This window comes from Sturnira hondurensis, unplaced genomic scaffold, assembly GCF_014824575.4.
Source record: "Sturnira hondurensis isolate 20B ecotype Veracruz unplaced genomic scaffold, ASM1482457v3 Scaffold0013559, whole genome shotgun sequence".
Lineage (NCBI taxonomy): Eukaryota > Metazoa > Chordata > Mammalia > Chiroptera > Phyllostomidae > Sturnira > Sturnira hondurensis.
Window position 1 is genome coordinate 369,193 of NW_028086190.1, and position 13,134 is coordinate 382,326.

The 13,134-nt window shown below is 40.7% G+C and overlaps 1 protein-coding gene across 1 annotated transcript in view; it reads right to left on the reverse strand.

Moving 5' to 3' along the window:
- The window catches only part of FOCAD (focadhesin), a 330,364-nt gene that overhangs the window by 12,971 nt on the left and 304,259 nt on the right, over positions 1 to 13,134 (reverse strand). The window contains exons 36-37 of the mRNA XM_037061968.1: positions 4,006 to 4,134; positions 1,749 to 1,864 (exon numbers count right to left, since the gene is read on the reverse strand). Coding sequence (XP_036917863.1) covers positions 1,749 to 1,864; positions 4,006 to 4,134 — 245 coding nt within the window. The remainder of the gene's footprint in view (positions 1 to 1,748; positions 1,865 to 4,005; positions 4,135 to 13,134) is intronic.

Sequence of the window (13,134 nt, forward strand, 5' to 3'; positions counted from 1 at the left end):
TAAAGAAATCAAACCAGACAACAATCAGTAAATCTCTAAAGTGATCCGTGTCATTGCATGAGCGCTCACTTTAAAGGCCATTTCAGCTTTTAATGAGAAGGGTTATAATTAAGTAAATGAATTCACAAATTTCATTTATTAATTAATGAAGATAATATAAAAATCCATAATCAAGGACAAATGCAAAAGAGTAGCACAGATCTGAAAGAGAAATGGAAAGAAAAGTAAAGCCTAAAAAAATTTCTGAGGTCAACAAAACTGGCTGAGAGAGTCACACATGATTCAAAGGGAAGGAATTACAGCACAGTGTTTAAGGCCCAGGCTCTGGGGTCACTCAGACTTCCCTCCACTTGTTAGGTATGGGAAGTTTGCCTCAGTTTATCAACCTGTAAAATGGAAATCACAAAATATACTGCTCAAAAGTAAAATAAGCCAGACATGGAAGACTTCATACTGTATGATTCCATGCTACAGAATTTCTAAACTTTACAGGAAATGTAAATTTATATGAAAGTTCTTTTAAAAAGGCAAAAATGCAGAGACAAAGAACAGATCAGCAGTTGCCTGGGTCTGACCCTGGGAGTGCAGACTGACTACAAGCAGGCACAGGAGCTTTTGGGGTGATGGACGTATGCTTGGTGATGGAGGAAAATCTATAAATATACTAAAACTCAAATTACACTTAAAATGGCTGTACTTTATGGAATGTAAATTACAACTCAATAAAGCTGTAAGAAAAATCAGCCTGTCAGGGTTGAATAGATCTAATCTGATGTCTGAAAGTACTTGGTGAGTGCTTCTAAGTAGCCAGTGCATAGCAAGCTCTCAGGCAAGTCGTGGCCGGATGGGAGCTGCTTGGAGCAGAGAGGCAATGATAAAGGCTGACAGAGAGGATGCAGACATCAATAACATCGACCGTCAATTAAAAAGTATTAGGAGACATAGGAGAGCTTAAAGAAAAAAAAGTGAAGAGTAGGGACTGAAGCCAATGTTTGAGGACATAATAGGAGGGCTTTGCAGTATTCTCAAAGAATTAGCACCTCCAAGAAGAGAAGAGTAACAAAGGTAAGGTTATTTAACTTATTGTCCATTGGCCAACCTCTAAGGAAGCACGGAACCTTTCCTTCAACCTTTAGGAATGAAGACAACGGAAAAACAAGCATCATTAGCCCTGACCTAAGGTAACTAACAAATGACAGGCTACACTGCTTCCTCCTCAGTGCGTTGTCCAAGATGCACACCCTAGCGGAGACCTTCTGCTCCCTGCACACCTCCTGGTGTCTCTGACTTAATGCCTAACCAAACCCTACCTAGCCATCAAGGCTCACTTTAATTGTTGTCTTTTCTGTGAAAAGGAGGGATCATATATCCTGTACACGTGGATTGTCCCTCTTAATACCCACCAAAATGATTATGTATATCATATAAACCAATAAGCCTAGGCGAAAATAACTCTACATCTTTCTAGCTGTATGAACTTGAAAAGGGAACTTTAGTATCTTGGATCATCGGATCATCATTCTCCCTTTTTATTTGATGGTAGCTGATAGCATGAATGGTGACGGCTATGGCAGAGTGCTGAGTCTCCCAATTTTCCACTGTGCTGGCCAGTGACTGTCAAACCCTCAATTTTTCTATAAAATCCCACTTTCCCACCCTTGACTTTGAGAACACACACCCAAATCAATGTTAATCTCCCCCACGGAACCATATCCTCCTATTGCCCAACACCCCTAGTTGCTACCTACACTCAGACCATGGACCAGCGGTGGCATCACCCACAATCCCAACAGTGCAGCTGCATTCTGGGATGACTGCGCCTGAGTCACCATAATTTCAAGGCACAGCTGCTGTATCTCTTCACCTAAAAGAGAAAAAGGAAAAAGAGTATCTAGTGTAGCTCCTTCTCTGACTTTTAGCTTTCAGTGTCTCAAATCAAAGCATCTGCTTGTGTGACTTCTACAGGTAACAGAACTTCAGTAAACCAAGAGGTATTTCAAGAAACCTTTTGGAGATGAGGTACAAGAATGTACCTACTGGCATCAGAATCCCAAGCCTTAGGACAGATAAGGGCCTTGAGGTAGCTAGGGTAATATCACTTATGATATTCAGAAAAATCTAGACATTCAAATGCTGTCAGAACTTCGAGAAAATTTTAGCTAAAGATCTCTTTGCCTTTGCTTTCCTTTCCTCTCAACCTTGCATTCAGGATATAGAGAAATCTGTCCAGATCTGGAAGGACTTAAAGATGTAGTCGCATTCTGAAGTGACTGAGTCTTTCTAAGAGTCTGATCCACATCAGCAGACATACTTCTCATTTTCTCCAAACAAGAAAATGCTTGTTTTACTAAAACACAAGCATTTCAACAAAACACGCAAAAGCAGGGGAGGGGCAGGGAGACACATTTTTCAAATGAAATCTCTGATAACACAGTACAGTAACATCATTTCTTATGGTGGGTTTGGATTTAAATGAAAATTGAGTAGTTAAAATCATCTTTGATTATCCCTTAAATTGCCCATAGATTATAGTATATAAATATTTCTTATATACATACATAAACACCCCACTATAAAAAATAGCACTTGTGACAAATACACACAAACACCCACAACTGCAGCATTGTTAACATTTTTCTCTCTCTCTCTCTCTCTCAGGGGGAATGAGGGGCAAGTACATGCACTTAAAGTTGCAGATGCTAAGTTCATAAAAGAGGTTGCTGTGGATGAATTAGAGGTATGGAGGAAGGCATTCCCTTTGCCTCTCACCACAAATTACTTGTGGTGGACAGAATAATGGCTCCCAAAGACGTCCACATGCTAATCTCTGGAACCTGTGAATATGTTACCCTGCATGGCAAAGGAACTCTGCAGATGTGATTAAATTTAATGGCCTGGAGATAGGGCAGTTATCCTGGTTATTCAATTGGACTCATTTAATTAAATGAATCCTTAAATATGGATAACTTTGTCCAGGTTCAGAGAACCAAAAAGATGACAGCATGAGAAGACCAGCCCTCTGTTGCTTGCTTTGATTATGAAGAAGGGGTGGGAGGCACAGACCAAGGAATATGGGAGGCCTCTAGAAGCTAGAAAAGGGAAAAAATAAATTCTCCCTATCATAGTCTGTTTGGGTTGATACCAAAGTACCACTGACTAGGTGGCTTATACACAGAAGACATTTATTTCTCACAGTTCTAGAGGCTGGAATTCCATGATCAAGGTGCCAGCATGGTCAGATTCGGGTGAGGATCCTTTCTGGGGAGAAAGACTGCCAATTTCTTGCTTGTCCTCTCATGGGGAAGGGGCTAGGGAGCTCTGTGGGGCCTCTTTCATGACAGCATTGATCCCACTCATGAGGGCTCCAGCTCTCATGACCTAATCGCTTCCCAGAGGCCCCACCTCCTTGTATCATCATACTGGAATTTAGGATTTCAACACAGAAATTTTGGAGAAGCGTAAATGTTCAGACCACACTACCCCACCTAAACAATCTAGGAAATGATGCTGCTCTGCCAAGACCTTGACCTTAGCCCAGAAAGAACCATGTTGGATTGTGATCTACAGAACTATAAGACAAATAAATAAATTTGCGTTGGTTCAAGCCAGTAAGTGTGTGGAAATTTGTTACAGCAGCGACAGAAGATTGTTGCAGCATCCCACTGGCCACTCCCCCGAAACGCAGGGCTCTGGAAGTGCAGTTTGACAAGCATCCAACCCAGCTTTTTGGTGCCTGCAACACATGCCCAACACCAAGCACATTTCAGTCAAGTGTTATCTTGATGAGTGCACCTTCTCCATCTGTGTCTGCAAACCTCCATCTCCTTTTCCTCAACTATTTACAAAGTGACCAGTGAAAGTAATCTGGTGGTTCCATCCGAGGAGCCAAACTTCAAAATCCCAAAGGTCTATCTGGTCAGTGCCACCTGTGAGACAGGATACATTTTTCTACCCAGGTCACACCCTAAAACCAGGCTCCAGAGATCTAAAAACACTTATATTTACCAAAGTTCAGCCTCATGAGCGGGGAGAGCAATGCGGCCCAGTTCACTGGAGGGTACTGGTAGTCCTTGCCAACCGTCGCTATGGGCTTCATCACTACCTTGAGCAGGGAAGGCGGCACAGATTCAGGACCTGCAACAAAAAGGAAAACAATAACAGGACAGTTCAGCTTTCTCTCCTGGTTCCTCTTGCTTCAAAGGCACTTGGTATCACATTTTCCATTGTGGTCTATGCTTCAGTCTTGCTGTGTTCTAAATCTTATCCTCATTTACTACGAAGCCTCATTCCTTCTATTCTTCTCTTTTATTTGTCTCCAGTCTTTCCTGCACGTCTGGATAGGAAGATGTGGCATAACTGCTCAGCCACCTTCCATGCTCTCTCATGTCTTTCGACCCACTCTCTAAAAAGAGTAACTTTCTCTACATTGCTGCTTCACCACTTGTTCACTGTCCAGTTCACGTCGAAGTGGGGAAACCAGTACTGCCGACACAGGCACACTCCCTTTAAGGACCATGGACGACCTTCAGTCCCCAGGCCCTAACTGGGCTTGAGCTCCACCGTGTGATTCACTGTTCTACTCCTCAGATGGTGCCATGGCTGACGGCTCCAGAGGTGAACATCTAAGGGAATGGCTAATTGACAGGTTAACCAGCTATCTAGGGCACAATACCATGACATTAATACCATATTCTTTTTATTCAGGTGGGGGAGTAAATTGAAATAAAAAAAAGGCATGGAGCAGTTTAAGTGGATGCATAATGTACAGTGAAGACTAGAGTAGCCATTACGGGGCATGTAAAAGTGAAATTATAAGGAGGTCAGAAATAATGAATAGAAAAGTAGAAGACCAAGGAGGAGTAGCCAAAGGAGCAGGAACAACTTCAGAAGCAGAAAAAAAAAAACCAGCATCAAGAGAGAGAGAAAAAAAAAAACCAGTTCAAGCAAAAACAAAAGCAACACTAAAAAAAAAAGGTCAGGGTTACAATCAGTAGGAAGAGGACCTGAGTCAGCAGACAATGGAGAAAAAAGGAAAATCAAGGAGGAAGTCAGAAATGGAAATGAGCTATACTAAAGAAAAGCACAAGGAAACAATAACAAGAAGACAAAGAGCCAAACATTAAGCTGACACAAAAATGGAAAGGAGAAGGGACAGAGTCAGTGAAAGGAAACCAGCTGCAGAAAGGAGAAGCACAGGAAAAGGGGAAGCAGAGGCAGAACAAGTAGCAGAATCAGTGGAAACTAAAGGGTAAAGCAGAAGCAGCCAACAAGGAAACCAACTGGTGAAAGAAGAAGCAGAAGACAAAAAAACACCAGAATCTGAAGACATGGAAATGGAAAGCAGAAGCAAGGGCAGCAGGAGCAAAAGGAAACCAGCTACGGAAAAGAGAAGCACAGGGAAAGGAGAAGCAGAAGCCAAAAAAGACACGGACCTTAAGTCACTAAAATGGAAAGCAGAAGCAGGGAGAGAGCCAGGAAAAGGAAACCAGCTGCAGAAAGGAGAAGTATAGGAAAAGGAGAAGCAGAAGCCAAAAAAGCCCCAGAACCTGAACACACTGAAATGGAAAGCAGAAGTACGGGCAGAGCCAGGAGAAGGAAACCAGCAGCAGAAAGGAGAAGCACAGGGAAAGGAGAAGCAGAAGCCAAAACAGCCACGGACCTTAAGTCACTGAAATGGAAAGCAGAAGCAGGGACAGAGCCAGCAAAAGGAAACCAGCTGCAGAAAGGAGAAGTGCAGGAAAAGGAGAAGCAGAAGCAAAAAATGCCCCAGAACCTGAAGACACTGAAATGGAAAGCAGAAGCAGAGACAGAGTCAGCAAAAGGAAACCAGCTGCAGAAAGGAGAAGCACAGGGAAAGGAGAAGCAGAAGCAAAAAATGCCCCAGAATCTGAAGACACTGAAATGGAAAGCAGAAGTACGGGCAGAGCCAGGAAAAGGAAACCAGTTGCAGAAAGGAGAAGTGCAGGAAAAAGGAGAAGCACAGGCAGAACAAGTAGTAGAATCAGTAGAAACTGAAGGGGAAAGCAGAAGCACCCAACAAGGAAACCAACTGGAGAAAGGAGAAGCACAGGAAAAGGAGAAGCAGAAGCAAAAAAGCCCCAGAACATGAAGAGAGTGAAATGGAAAGCAGAAGCAGGGGCAGAGCCAGGAAAGGAAATCAGCTGCAGAAAGGAGAAGTGCAGGAAAAGGAGAAGCAGAAGCAAAAAATGCCCCAGAACCTGAAGACACTGAAATGGAAAGCAGAAGCAGGGACAGAGTCAGCAAAAGGAAACCAGCTGCAGAAAGGGGAAGCAAAGGAAAAGGAGAAGCAGAAGCAAAAAACCGCAGAACCTGAAGACAATGAAATGGAAAGCAGAAGTACGGGCAGAGTCAGCAAAAGGAAATCAGTTGCAGAAAGGAGAAGTAGAAGAAAAGGAGAAGCAGAAGCAAAAAATGCCCCAGAACCTGAAGACACTGAAATGGAAAGCAGAAGCAGAGACAGAGTCAGCAAAAGGAAACCAGCTGCAGAAAGAAGTACAGTCAAAGGAGACGCAGAAGCCAAAAAAGCCCCAGAACCTGAACACACTGAAATGGAAAGCAGAAGTACGGGCAGAGCCAGGAGAAGGAAACCAGCAGCAGAAAGGAGAAGTACAGGGAAAGGAGAAGCAGAAGCCAAAACAGCCACGGACCTTAAGTCACTGAAATGGAAAGCAGAAGCAGGGACAGAGCCAGCAAAAGGAAACCAGCTGCAGAAAGGAGAAGTATAGGAAAAGGAGAAGCAGAAGCAAAAAAGCCCCAGAACTTGAAGACACTGAAATGGAAAGCAGAAGCAAGGACAGAGCCAGCAAAAGGAAACCAGTTGCAGAAAGGAGAAGCACGGGAAAAGGGGAAGCAGAGGCAGAACAAGTAGCAGAATCAGTGGAAACTAAAGGGGAAAGCAGAAGCAGCCAACAAGGAAACCAACTGGAGAAAGGGGAAGCAAAGGAAAAGGAGAAGCAGAAGCCAAAAAACCCCAGAACCTGAAGACAATGAAATGGAAAGCAGAAGTACAGGCAGAGTCAGCAAAAGGAAATCAGTTGCAGAAAGGAGAAGTACAGGGAAAGGAGAAGCAGAAGCCAAAATAGCCACGGACCTTAAGTCACTGAAATGGAAAACAGAAGCAGGGACAGAGCCAGCAAAAGGAAACCAGCTGCAGAAAGGAGAAGTGCAGGAAAAGGAGAAGCAGAGGCAGACGAAGTAGCAGAATCAGTAGAAACTGAAGGGGAAAGCAGAAGCAGCCAACAAGGAAACCAACTGGAGAAAGGAGAAGCACAGGAAAAGGAGAAGCAGAAGCAAAAAAGCCCCAGAACTTGAAGACACTGAAATGGAAAGCAGAAGCAGAGACAGAGTCAGCAAAAAGACACCACTTGCAGAATGGAGAAGTGCAGGAAAAGGAGAAGCAGAAGGAAAAAATGCCCAGAACCTGAAGACACTGAATTGGAAAGCAGAAGCAGGGACAGAGCCAGCAAAAGGAAACCAGTTGCAAAAAGGGGAAGCAAAGGAAAAGGAGAAGCAGAAGTCAAAAAACCCCAGAACCTGAAGACACTTACATGGAGAGCAGAAGTATAGGCATAGACAGCAATAGGAAACCAGCTGCAGAAAGGAGAAGTACAGGGAAAGGAGAAGCAGAAGCAAAAAATGTCCCAGAACTTGAAGACACTTAAATGGAAAGCAGAAGTACGGGCAGAGCCAGGAAAAGGAAACCAGTTGCAGAAAGGAGAAGTACAGGGAAAGGAGAAGCAGAAGCAAAAAATGCCCCAGAACCTGAAGACACTTAAATGGAAAGCAGAAGTAGGGGCAGAGACAGCAAAAGGAAACCAGCTGCAGAAAGGAAAAGCACAGGGAAAGCAGAAGAGGGGCAGAAAAAGTACCAGTATCAGCAGACACCAAAGGGGAAAGCAGAAGCAGCGAACAAAAAGAAACCAACTGAAGAAACCAGTGAAGAAACCACTGAAGAAGGGGAAAGCATAAACAGGGGCAGAACTAGCAAAAGGAAACCAGCTGTAGAAAGGAGAAGGACACAGAATGGAACATAAGCCAAATTAAAAAATAAGCCATAGAATCATCAGACACTGAAAGGGAAAGCAGAACAGGGGCACAACCAGCAAAAGGAAAGATAGCCACAGAATGGAGAAGCGCAGGGAAAGGAGAGCAGAGGCAGAAAAACCAGCAAAATTAGCAAACCCTGAAAAAAGAAAAAAATAGAAGTGAGCATAGAGCCAGCAGTAGGAAAAACAGCCACAGGAAAGAGAAACACATGGAAAAGAAATGGAGAGGTAAAGTCGGCAGAAAAGTATCTAAATAAGGATATGCTGAAAATGGGGAAGAAGTGAGACAGTTATCAAGAGGAAAATAGTTACAAAAAGGAACACAGGAAAAAGCAGCAGATTCAGAATCTGGAAAGAGCACAGGAAAAGGAGCAGAATTAGTACAGGCTGAAAAAATGGGAAAAGCAGAAGTGGAGACAGAGTCAATGAAAGGAAAACAATGTTGAAGAAAGGAGAAGCATAGGGAAAAGAAGAAACATCTAAAAATAGGCAAAGAACTTCAGTAGATATTTCTCTATGATACACAAATGGCCAACAAGAATACAAAACGATGCCCAACATCACTAATCATGAGAGGAAACCCAATCAAAACAATGAGATAGTGCACTCTAAAAAAAAAGAAAGAAAAAGAATATTAGTAAGTGTTGGCGAGGATGTGGAGAAATCCAACCCCTTTTGTACTTCTGGTGGGACTGCAAAATGGTAGAACCACTATGGAAAACAATATGATAGCTTCTCAAAAAATTATAAATAGGACTACCATATAACCCAGCAATCCCACTTTGGGCATATATACAAAAGAACTGAAAGTAGAGTCTTGAAGAAATACTCATACATCATGTTTACAGCGGCTCTATTCACAATAGCCAGGAGGTGAAAGCAACCCAAATGTCCATTTATAGATAAATGGATAAATAAAACATAATACATACATGCAATGGAATAGTATTTAACCTTAGAAAGAAAAGAAAACCTGTCATATGCTACAAAATGAATAAATATTGGGGACACTGCACTGAGTGCAACAAGCAGTCAGAGCAGGTATTCGAAGTAATCAAACAGAAACAGAAAGTAGAATGATTGTTACCAGGGGTCAGGATGAGAGAGAAAGGATAAGTTGCTTAATAGGTCTAGATTTTCAGTTTTTTAAAAAATTTTCAATTGCAGTTGACATTCAATATTATTTTGTATTAGTTTCAGGTGTACAGCATAGTAGTCAGATAATCATACACTTTACAAAGTGTTCTCCCCAGTATTTCCAGTACCCACCTGGCACCATACAAATTTATTATAACGTTGATTGTTTCCTATGCTGTACATCCCCATTACTATTCTGTAAGTATCAATCTGTACTTCTCAATCCCTTCACCTCTTTCACTCAATCCTCAACCCCCGCCCCGCTGGCAACAATCAGACTGTTCCATCGATGAGTCTGTTTCTGTTTTGCCTGTTTGTTTATACTGTTCTTTAGACTTTCACTTTTGTGAGATGAAAAGTTCTGGAGATTGGTTTAATTTTATTTAATTTGGGGGGGTATTGTTTTTTAATTTATTTAATTATTTTTCAAGTACAGTATTCTGTCTATTACTCCCATCCCGTTTAATTTTAAAACAGTCTGAATATACTTAACACTACTGAACTGAATACTTAAAATGGGTAAGATGATAAATTTTATGTTGTGTTCATTTTATAATTAATAACTAAAAAAAATTAAAAAGAGAGATTTTGGGTTTCTCGTTCTGCATGTAAGGAGCTTGGAATTTGCCACTGTCCTAACAGTGCATAAAAAGCTAAACAGACTGAAAAATCAACACTCTTCTTGGATCCCTAAAAAAGGGAAGGACACAGGGAAAACTGCAGCCCCCAATTTGGAAACAGATGATAGCTAGCATTTTTCTTTTTAGCAATAAAGTATTTTAAATTAAGGTATATAGATTTTTTAAGACATAATGCTATTGCACACTTAACAGTCTACAATATAGTGTAGCCGTAACCTTTATATGCACTGAGAAGCCAAAAAATTCACATGACTCATTTTATTGGGACATTTGCTTTATTGTGGTATTCTGGAACCGAACCCACAATGTCTCGAAGGCATGTCTGTACAGGGAGTCACGGCTCCCCAGAGCAGAGACTCGTGAGTGGAAAAGACTGCAGGAGCCAGTGCTGGGGAGAGAGACCTGAACTGTAACTGATGAAATCCTGAAGTCGCTGTGTGAACAACACTTATGCACACAAATTTGATAACCTAGATGAAATGGATCAATTCTTTTAAAGACACAATCTGACAAAACTTACACAAGAAGTTGTAGATAATCTGAATAGGCCTGTATCTATTTACAAAATTGAATCAATAATTAGTAACCTTCTAAAACAGAAATGCCCAGGTGGGTTCACTGGTGAATTCCACCAAACATTTAAGGAAGAAATTATACCCGTTCTCTACAAGCTCTTATAGAAGATGGAAGCAGAGGGAGTACTTCCTCTCTCATTCTATGAGGACAGCATTACCCTAATCAAAACCAGACAAAAACGTAACAAAACACTACAAGCCAATGTTTCTCATGAACACAGACAAAAAAATCCTCAACAAAATATTAGCATATCAAATCTAACAATGTATGAAAGAATTATATACCATGATAAAGTGAGCTTTATCTCAAGTACACAAGGCTTGTTAACATTCAAAAATCAAATAATGCAATCCATCACACCAGCAGGCTAAAAAAGAAAAGACACATGAACATGTCAATAGATGTAGAAAAAACATTTGACAAAATCCAACACCTGTTCATGATAAAAACTCTCATTAAACTAGACAGAAAAACTTCCTCAATTTGATAAAGAATATGTACCAAAAAATTAAAGCTAACATCATACTTAATTGTGAGAAATTAGAAGCTTTCTCACTAAGATCAGGAACAAGGCAAAGGAGTTTCAACACTACTTTTCTTTAAAATTTTTCTTCTTTTATTGATTCTAAGAGAGGGACAGAGAGGAAGGGGGACAGTGCTGTGAGAGAGAAAGGTGGATCAGCTGCCTCTTGCTTGTGCCCTGAGTGGGGACTGAGCCCGCACCTCGACCACATGCTCTGGCCAGAAATCAAATCTGTGACCTTTCAGTTTGCAGGATGATGGCCAATCAAAGGAGCCACACTGGCCAGGGCAACACTCCTTTTCAATATTACATTGGAAGTTCTATTTTGTGTAATAAGAAAAGGAAATAAAAGGTATAATGATTAGGAAGCAAGACACAATTTTAGCTCAACAACAAATGAACTGGAGATATTTCTACTGACGTTACAAAAATAAAAATGATACCAGAAAGCTAGGAAAATTGTATGCCAACAAATGAGATGATCTAGATAAAATGAACAAATTCCTAGAAACATATAGTATATCCAAACTGACTCAAAAATAAATAGAAAACATGAACAGACCTATAACAAGCCAGAAGATTGAATCAGTAATCATAAACCCCTCAACAAAGAAAAATCCAAGACCAGACGATTTTACTGGTGAATTCTACTAAACACGTAAGAACTAACATCAGTCCTTCTTAATTACTTCCAAAAAAGACCTATATAAGTGTTTATAAATGTAATAAATACAGATGTGAAAATTCTCAATAAAACACTAGCAAACAGCACCCAATGGCATATTAAAAGGATCATACATGATGACAACACTGCATTTTCCCCAGGCCTTCATGTGTCATTCAGCATAAGAAAATGAATCAATGGGATATGCCATATTAACAGAGTGGAAGAGGGAGGGAAACATGCTCATCTTCAATGATGCAGAAAGCTTTTCATAAAATCTAACACCCTTCCATGATAAAAATGCTGGGATGGGAGTAAAAAAATGCTTAGAAAATTATGAATAGAATGGAATGATCCCAACATGGTAAAAAGCATCTGTTAGAACCCCACAGCAAACATCACACCCAATGATGAAAGGCTGAAAGCTCTCCCTTTCCGATTAGGAACAAGACAAAGATACCTACTTTCAACACGTTGTATTGGATGTTCCAGACACAGCCATTAGGCAAGAAAAAGAAATAAAAGGCAATCACATTAGAAAGGAAGAAGGAATAAATGCACAAAAATATTGTTTCTATATCCCAAAAACAATGAATATAAAAAGGAAATTAAGAAACAATACTGCTTGCAACAGTGTTCAAAAGAATAAAATAACCTGGGGATAATTTATTCAAAGTGAAAGACACATACACTAAAAAGTACAAAACTGCCCTGGCTGGTGTAGCTCAGTGGATTGAGCGCGGGCCTGTGAACCAAAGGATCTCGGTTCGACTCGCAGTCAGGGCACATGCCTGGGTTGCAGGCCAGTTCCCAGCAGGGGACCCACGAGAGGCAACCATACATTGATATCTCTCTCTTTCCCCTCCCCTCTAAAGATAAATAAAATCTTTAAAAAAATACAAAACTTTGCTAAATAAAATTTAAAAATATATAAATGGAAAGACATCTTGTGTTCATGAACTGGAAACACTGGTAAGAGGGCAATACTCCCCAAAGCTATCTATGGATTCAACAGAATGCATACCAAAATTTCAATAGCCTTTTTTTTTTTAGAAATGGACAGGCTGATACTCAAATATATGTGGAATTACAAGGGCTCCAAATAGCCAAATCAACCTTGAAAAAAATGTGAAGGACTTGCACATAATAAATTCAAATTTTACTACAAAGCTACAGTAATCAAAATGGTCTGGTATTGGCAAATATAAGGATAAACATATAAACAAATGGAACAGAATTGAGAGGTCAAAAATAGACCCATACTTTATGGTCAGTTGACTTTTGACAAGGGTCAAATTCAATGAGGGAAAGAATGGTTTCTTCAACAAATGGTTCTGGAAAAACCAGACAGCCACATGCCAGTAATAAAACTGGACCCCTACCTAACATGGTATACAAAATTAACTCAAAATTAATCAACGATCTAAATACAAGAATTAAACCATAAAAATCTTAGAAGATAACACAGAGCTAAGTCTTCTGACCTTTGAGCTGTCAATGGAGTTTTAGATATGACGCCAAAAACAT